Raw genomic sequence first — 9,109 nt, 5'->3', positions numbered from 1 at the left:
TTCAACAGCTATTTTTTTATGCATATGCTCTGCTGTGCATTGATGACAGAGGGGAGAGATGGAGATCACTGCTCCGGCTGTACAGCCCATGCCAGGAACCTCTTGGTACACTAGCTGCATCACCGCGTCCCAGCCCAAGTGACCTCATGAGGCTCAGCTGGACTCGGAGAGGTAGCACAGACATGTAATGAACACAAGTGTCACGGAAAGTCTAAGGACGCTTGTTCCAGGGACTGCCTGGACAATGAAGGATTGGTGTGACACCCCCTCTCTCGCCCCCCCAGCTGATGCCAAGGCGGGCGGCCAGCCGCCGGCACATGAATAGCAGGTCTGTTCCAGCAGCTGCGCGTCTTGGTCCAGCGAAAAGAGTCTCCGGGAGTGCAGTGTGTCCGTCTTCGTGAGCCGGCTGCAGAGGAAAAGAACTGAGGGCAAAAGGATGGCATTGGAAGGGGAGAGCATCAATCTGCAAGTGAGTCCATCTTGGGGATACACTCACGGGAGGGAGAAGCGGGAGGGAAGATCCCCTGGTTCGGGGGAGACATCCACCACTCCTATAGTTCTCTCCTTAGCTTTGGCAGACAATTCCCCTTGAAAACTCAATGCTGCTTTTTTCCTCTGTTCTCCTTTGAAGAAAATGTGTCAGAATCTCTGCCCTGTTCTGCCAGGAGCTGTTATGAGCCTTTTTCCAGAAAAATGAGGGTAAGAAGAGGGGTAAGAGCGGCTTTTTGGGGAAGGAGGGGCAGCAGGGCAAAGGTTAGCCTTCAGCTCTCAGAAGGAGGCAGCGCATACTTTACAAGCTGCAAAATCTGAGCCGTTCCTCATCCCACAAAGCCTTCCTCTGTTTGGCAGAAAGTGCTCCCAATCTGGAGAGGAGGAAAAGAAACAAATACAGCAAATGTTGAGGGAGCACAGAGGCCAGGGTTTCCTATGCAGGGTTTGTAGAGAAACAAAACTTCTTGGTGAAGCTCTTTCAATTCTCTGTGTTCCTCTTTTGAGTGTTTGTGTTTTTTAAGGAGGGTGTTTCTTGCACTCAGCATGTGTTCTAGGAAAAGGGCAACTACCCAAGTGTTTGGGAAAAGAAACTATTAGAGATGAAATGGAATCAGAAGCCCAGATCACAAACACCTGTCAAACTTCAGAAGTTCAAGTCCAGATTTGCACTTCAGACAACTCTGGAGAAGGGAAGATTATGAAGCATCGCCCAAGGCACAGCTTCCTGCGTAGGCTGGCAGCAGGGTCCAAATTCTGCAGATGATTTTTGTGTCTGTAATGTCCTTGAACTTGAAAGTAAGGAAGTCTCTCTGGGCTCACAATATTTCTTTGGCCCATGTCAAAGAAAATAAAATGGAAAGATCTGTGCCCTTGGAAATAATCATGACAATTATCCTTAATTAAAAAGACCAAGAATCCCTGATCCTGCAAATGTATCTCCACTAAGATGCAGAGCAGTTTTGGAAGACCTGGAATAGTTATGCTTAGATAAGAGATATGATAACAGAGGAAAATACACAGGTAGCTCTAACAGTTGGTGAAAATGTACTCTTTTTAGGACTGAAAGAAAGAGAGGTTAGGCTTTCCTAGAACTAGGTAGGAAAGGGGGGGAAATATAGACATCATTAAGCCAGGAACTGGGGGCAAAGGACAAAGAGGACAAGAAAATGAGGCTAAATAAAAAGTCAAAATAACTCCTTGTATATTAAATCATTCTATCCAATGGAAAGTTTCAGGTCTATCATGGATTTGGTTTTTCATGGATTTGAAGCTCAGTTTTCATATGTGAAAAAATCAACTTCACCAATTAAAATGCTCATAAACTTATGAAAAATCTTGGGGTTAGATTTTCCTCTTTCACCACATCTTGAGCCTTTATAATACTCAAATAAGCAAGCCCAGAAAGGTCAAAGGTTCTTCAAGTTTCATACTTGAAATGAATATACCTATCTGTTTGTAGAGCAAAAAGGTGTGGAGTGTTCCCATCCACCACTACACAGGTCACCACAAGAAAAATAATGCTACTGAGATTTTCTTTGTGACACCTTACAGGGATTTCATGAAGCCACCAGACAGTACAAAATATAAATGAATGCACACAGATTCCTGCATGTTTATGACCAAAAAAATATATAGTGCTGTCAGGGGAGAGAAAGAGCATTACATATGAGCACTTAGTGTGACAGATACACTCAAGCCCTTAACCAAACTAGCGATAGTTTGATTCAGGCTCTTGAGGAGGTAAAGGCTTAAGCTGTAAATGGGGCAAGAATTCATCTAGTTTCAGTCTTTTCCCTGAAAACCCACAAAGGAGCAGAGTGACACAGTGAGCATCGATGCATATGAGCTTGGAACACTGATCATGTGATTAACACATGAATAGCAGATGGTTTTTCCAAGTCTCATTTATCAAGGAACAAAGAAAGCTGTGGATAGAAGGAATCTCATGCATACCTTTCCCATCACATGTAATTTGACTACAAGCCAACCACTTTATTCCATAAATATGACAGCCCGAGTAAGCCTTCTTTGAACTGTCTTGGCTAAGCAGCATGGCTGCATGGCCATGATCTCCCCTTGTGCTGGGGTGTCTCTCAAGGTTGCTCCTTGAGGGAGAGAGACCTTTTACCAGCAACAGACCTTTGCTAAGCAACTGGTATAGTGCATAACCTTGTAGTATAGTAACTTTGATTTGTGCCTTTGCAACTTTGGTTTTGTCTTGGTAACTTTGATTTGTCCCGTGATAGTTTTGAATCATTGTTCAAATGATTGTGCTGTTCAGCAATAGAATGAACCTTGCAGTCTAACTTTGTTAAGTCACACATTAACAACATCGTATTAAAACCACTTTGATTAATAGCTTTGATGGGGATTCTGTAAGAGAACTAAATCACCCATTTTCAACAAATTGGTATAGTCAGCCGGATCCTAAATCAGGATTCACAACATATAGCTAAGACAAGCAGAGGGCCCTAGCAATGAAGTGACTTGACAATTGTGAGGTGAGAGAAGGATAGATCAGTGATAGCAAAAAAAAAAAAAAAAGAAGCCTTTCAGTTGAAAGTACCTTTAAAAGCCTCTTTTGAGTCCCTGCTCTGAGCACTGAGCACAGAGCAGGTGTCTTCTTGGAAATTCCCAGATATGGGTTTCTGAAGAGCTTGTGGGAATGTGCGCTGCATATTCTGGGGTGGTAATGAATGACTCACTCCTCCTGAAAGACCTCCTGGATGGAGCAGCAGGAACAGTCATGAAAGTTAACTATGATACAATATAGAAACAAGAACTTTTATTTATTCCTACATATTTATTTATCCCTGTTTATTTATTTATTCCTGTGTGTGAAGCAGTTGCACAGGACCACTGGTATTTCTTGTACAACATTCACATGGCCATGGCAGACAGGTAACGACAGAATGAAAACTAGCATAGGTGGGAGCTGGAAGAGACAATGAAGATTTAAGAGAGCTCTAAGGAGAACTGATCAGTCCCCAAATTTTTTGCCTCTCCTAAAGCAGGAGAGCAAGGGCTCACTCAGCAGAACTGAAAGTGTCAATAACAGGAGACACTCCCTTATCCAGCATGTCATCAGCCTGTGGAATTTGCCATCTTGTGGAGAAGGTTAGAAGGTCAAATATTAGAGCAAGCATTGAGAAGAGATTGGGAGGTCCAGTAACAATATTTACATTATGCAAGCTAAAAAAGGTACTTTCAAATCCCATAAGCCAATAGCAGGATAAAAATAAATATGGTTTTCAGTTCCCTACAGGCAATGGCACGATTGCTGACCAGACTGCAAGTGGTATCTTGAGTTGGAGAACTTATACACCAGCTGTCCATCAGTGAGACCTAGGACTGCTTTTTAACAGCAAAAAGTATCTCCTGTTAATCCACTTTCTCCCTCACAAAAGTTCTCTTGTTCTGTGTGCTTCAAAGGAGTCAGTTATCCAGTTCTGACTTCTAGGAAGACCAACAAAACCTCAAACTGTGCAGAGAGATGCTGAAAGGAAATGGTGCTGAAATGGGAAAAAAAGCACAAGGCTGTAGAGCAGCCTCACCAGATTTGTACCAGCTGCAAAGTGCTAAGACAAAAAATAAAACCTGAATTAAAATATTTTAATTAAAAATATTAATTTACCCATCAAAAGATAAAAACTTAACATGAACTAGTTTGAATGATACATTTTTATTTCCAGACATCCCTATCTGTGGTTCCCAAGTGAAACTTTCCCCTATTAAGTACCTGCATTGATGAGAAACCAGGCAGGCAGATCAGTAACCTGATGAGATATGACAGAGTACCTGGGATCAGAAAAGCATATTTGAGATAGAAACAAATAAAACAACCCAACAAGATCCCGTTATCAATTTATTTTTATGTCGGAAACAAAGGTTTTCTAAATTACAAGTGGGGCTTTGGTAGTCACACTCTGGCTGATTTATCTATACTTCTTTATGCTATTACTCCCCCTGACTCTCGCCTCCAATCCTTCCTCTTTAGAGGAGAAGGAAGGGAGCTATACAGGATCATTCTTTTCAGCAGCAAAAGACACATTAAATCTGTTTTGCTGTGTATCTCAGCTTCTACAGTTCATGATCTGGCATCTTAACCCTGTTCTGTTGGTGATTTAAGCTAATGTACCAGGGTTTGAATAGGGGTGACTGAGACAATATCCATTCCACCACTCCCACCACAGCATCAGTAACCAGGGCAGAGTCAATGGACAGCTGAAATCAGTATCACTCACACATTAGCACCACAGCTAAGTCTGTCAGAGCCCCAGATGAATACAGCAGAATGGAGCAAAGATCAGGGTTGATACCTAATGGCTCCAGAGTTTTATTAGGTTTGTATTTTTATATTTTCTTATTCATGAATGAGTGTTATGTTCTGTATAAACAACTGTTTAAGTGATGTGTGCCTGATAGATGTCATCCATATTCACATTGCAGGAGAGGCTATATATTTTATGTTGCGTCTTTCTTTTTATAGTTTCTTAGTCCTTGGATAAAAAAGCTTACAGTCCTCTGGGACAAGAAGCAGAAATCATACCTCACCATTTAGGGAATCATTCATACATCATAAGTAAAAAAAGTAAACAGATCAAATAATGATTCTGGAAAACAGACCCTACACGGATACTTTGTTGGCAGAAGCTGTTTGGTGTATACTTGGAAAGCAAAATACATCCGCAGAAATTAAAGACAGGTTTACAAGCAACTTGCAAGGAAAAAAACGATTTCAAATAATTATATGGTTTACTTCCAGTGCTCAGTTTTTGACAAGGTCTACAGCAGGAAGGTTTTAGACAGGCTGATAAACCAAGTTAGCTATAGCCGTGACGGTATGGACTTTTACAAAATGCCCATGAAACAAATGGAAAGTCCCACTTAGCACTGTAAATCCCATCTCCCACATCCCATTTTTAGTCTAGGTCTGATGAGGGGATGCAGGGAGTGTGTTCACAACTGGGTTAGACTTCTAGTCTTGTGGGGGTTTGGTGGCTTTCATGTGTGTCTTGAGGCTGTGATGTACTTAGAAGTTCATGGCTTGGGCATGTATTTAACTGATTCTGCAGCAACAGCCAGTTTGTGCTTTCTAGTTCCTTCTCTAGGACCTTTACTCTCCTTCTGTGATTTCCTAGAATGGTAGCATTTTAATATCACCAACTGAGCAATGTCCCTGCTCCAGGGGGCTTCAGTAGCATTATTTGGGTTCTGTAATATGACCCTGAATAATTATATCCTGCATTGAGACAGAGAAAGAGCACTTTAGAAAGAAAATCTCAGTGCATCAGAAAGAGCCATCCCCACGACATCCCTATACGGTGCGTGCAACTCAACCCTCAGGAGTCTGAGGAACTTCTCTCACCATGCTTTTAACTAAATCAACACAGTTTCCACAGCCCCTCAAACAGGACTCCATTTCCAGCTCCCAGGGGTGTGCTCCACCACCTGCACTATTCATAGCTGGTAAAGCTGGCTCTTGGAGCTGAACTCTGGGAAAACTAACCACTTTTTGGCAGGATTACAATTCTGGTTTGCTGTCCTGCAGTGCTTCCCAGGAGGATCAGACAGCTGCCAAGTACTAGGACTGTGTGGCCATGAGGGCACATAGAGGCAGCAGGATCTCTCAGTGGCACCTAGCTCTCACTTCAGATCAGTGACTTGAAGGTCGAAGTCTGGGTGTAGCCAGTGGGAGAAGCAGTGAAGGCCCAAACATGATTGCTCTCAGTGGTGGACATCACTCAGACTGCAAGATTTCAGACTGCTACTTAAGAGTGAAGCCATTTATAGGGCTAGGTAGAATTTAGGCAGAGATTCACCATGCCCTGGTTTGTCAAAAGACAGGTGTAAAATAGGGTATCACAATTCAGAGCAAGAATGATCCTATGTTCTTCTCCCCTGGCTGCAGGGACACACAAGTTTGTGTAGCATTGCCTGTGCTGGTTCCAGAAACCATTAACGCTCACATTGGTAGAGAGAGAGAGATGTGTGATCACAAAATGCTGAGGAGACATTTTCTTACAGCCAGTACAATTGGTTCCTTGTTCTATGATCAGATGTGGCATTTCTCCCTTCTCCTATACATTCCTCCTGCCTGCTCTACCTAGACATGGCCAGCCTTCCCACTTAGGGTGAATGTTCACCTTTCCCTTCCCAAACACCGGGATAGTAGTTTTCATCTTGAGGCACTGCATTACAGGTTTTAGGAACTGCTGTTAAATAGGATTCTTCCAATGTGTTTAGGATTTGGGTAGGATTAAGATAACTCTGCAGCAGAAAATGCTCCATCCCTGGCAGTGTTCAAGGCCAGGTTGCTGGATTCTTGGGTGACATGGTCTAGTGGAAGGTATCCCTGCCCACAGCAGGGGGTTGGAACTAGATGATCTTAAGGTCCTTTCCAGCCAAAACCATTATATGATTCCTAAAAAAAAAAAGAAGGCCAATAACATGCCATTAGAACAGTAATTTCTGTTGATATACCAAAAAAGTTACCTCTCAGTGCTACAAATTACAGAAAGGAGGCTGTACTGCCAAAGGACACTGACCCCCAGGCCCAGGAGGCACGGGGTGTCCATGTAGGGATGAGAAATGCACAGGCCCTAGGGTAGTAAGATGGTGCCTGTGCAGCACTGGGGATCAAGGGCACGCTCAGGCCTTTGCGTTGTAGAGGCCCCATGCCCCACCAAGAGTAGCAGCAAGTCATTGCAGCTACACCCAGTTTGGAGGACAAGGTTAGCCAGCAGCCATAACAAACCATCCCAGGACAACCCTCCTGTGTGATGGAGGCCACCAGTAGAACACCTTTCCCCCTGTTCCATAATGTCCTCCTCAACCTTTAGGGGTACCACCATGTACCTGTTTCACACATTGAGATACAGATACATCTCACCCATGCTTGCACCTTGAAGATTTGAATGGACAAGGAGTAGGTTTTATTTAGTAAGCAATCATAAATCTGGTTATGGTGGTGCAACACGTGGTGCAGCACATGGTTCCTGGCCAGCAGTAAAACCTCCCACTGAAACATCTTTGTGAGAGTCCTCTGGACCATGAAGTACCTGTTAAACCACACCTAAATGGACTTTTGCATCTTTTGTCAAAAAGTTACCTCCCTCAGCTTCATTCCAGCCCATGCCCAAGAGCTGAAAACACATACCTGAAAAACAGGTACCCATAGCTGAAAACAGGTATAGCACCTCTGCTCATTTAGCCACTAAAAATTGAAGCCTCCAGCCCAAGTCACCACTTCTCAGCCCTGCTTGAAAAATATGCATTCATTTGTTATGTTTCTCCTCTGAGAACCAAAAATGGGCAATACTGCATGCATACATTAACCATGCATGAAAGTGTGAGCTTCTCCAAGCACAAAAGGGTGCATGGGCATTTTCACTGTCGTTTTCCCATCCCTGGCTCATGAGTCAAATGTTTATAACACTCTCTTTGAGAAAAGGCAATACAAGAAATGAGCTCTACTGCTGTAATCTAAACTGCCCCAGGTAGGTAAACATAAGAGAAACATTTGAATTGGACACCAGAATGATGGAAGAGCCCATGTGCAGATGCTGCAAGATTCACATCACCAGTTACCATACACCTTGACACACTCCTTTGAACCGGGCAAGTTATAATTCCTTGTCAAATTACATGAATCAGATGTGTGACTCTATAATTACAGCTGTGAAAACCATTATACTCAGGATCTTAGAACTTTCTAGCCAAAATAACCCTTGGCGAAGAAATTTCTCATGAAGCTGCTTAGGTCAAGGTTCAGCGAGTGCTGGAAATTCTGGGGGAATCCTGTTAGCAGGTTTAGAGAAATGAGAACAAGAAAATGAGGTAATGTACTTACTGGGTTCTGGATTGTTCAGGCCTTCTCTTTCTTTTTCTTTAGGTTTTTAATATTTGCAAATATTTATGCATATTTGCAGGAGTTTTCTCTTTGCACACATACAGCTCTAAATAATATTTTTGAGGATTAACCCCAAATTCACCACAGACCTTAGTTAGATGAGAAAAATAAGTGCTCCCACCAATCTAACAAGAGCCAAAGGTCAACCAACCCTACGTTCAATAAGACCGTAGGTTCTTCTGTAACCTAGGTTTTAATGAGGAATGTTTCTTCAGAAAATAATAACAAAGTGATACTCTGTACTCTCACTGAACTTGAGTGAGAAGGAAGTTATGCTGTACCTAGTTCCCCAAGCATTTTACAAATATCAGTAAATTTAGTTTCACAGTAGCCACAGTGAGCAAGAGGTGTTTTCCTGCTTATTTTACAGATACTAAGCCATGACAAACACAGTTAAATGGCCACTGATGTAACCAAGGTTACACAAGTAGAAAGTGACAGAAGCAGGAAGACTGAGCATCTCTGTTTGGATGGGTAGATTGACATGGAGCAACAATGTGCTCTGGGGTTTCATCTCTACATCCCACTGGCTAAACTCTTAATCTCCATTTTTTGAAGAAATTGTTAAAGATAGTTTTATTTAGCCATCAGAGACCACTCTTCTTTCTTCAGACGACATAAAGAAGAATATTAAACAAAGCTGACTTATGGTAAGAGACCAAACATAATTCTTTCCCTGCTGAATGTAAGTTCAGCATCAATTGG

General features: G+C 42.5%; 1 protein-coding gene across 1 annotated transcript in view; it reads left to right on the top strand.

The window, feature by feature from the left end:
- The first annotated feature begins 331 nt into the window (after positions 1-331).
- Positions 332-9,109, top strand: part of NINJ2 (ninjurin 2) — a 48,600-nt gene continuing 39,822 nt past the window's right edge. Inside the window, exon 1 of the mRNA XM_031044942.2 lies at positions 332-469. Within this exon, the coding sequence (XP_030900802.1) occupies positions 437-469 (33 nt within the window). The 5' untranslated portion in view covers positions 332-436. The remainder of the gene's footprint in view (positions 470-9,109) is intronic.

The sequence above is a fragment of the Melopsittacus undulatus genome, chromosome 5 (assembly GCF_012275295.1).
Source record: "Melopsittacus undulatus isolate bMelUnd1 chromosome 5, bMelUnd1.mat.Z, whole genome shotgun sequence".
In the NCBI taxonomy this organism is placed as follows: Eukaryota; Metazoa; Chordata; class Aves; order Psittaciformes; family Psittaculidae; genus Melopsittacus; species Melopsittacus undulatus.
This window is presented reverse-complemented; position numbering and strand designations above follow the sequence as displayed.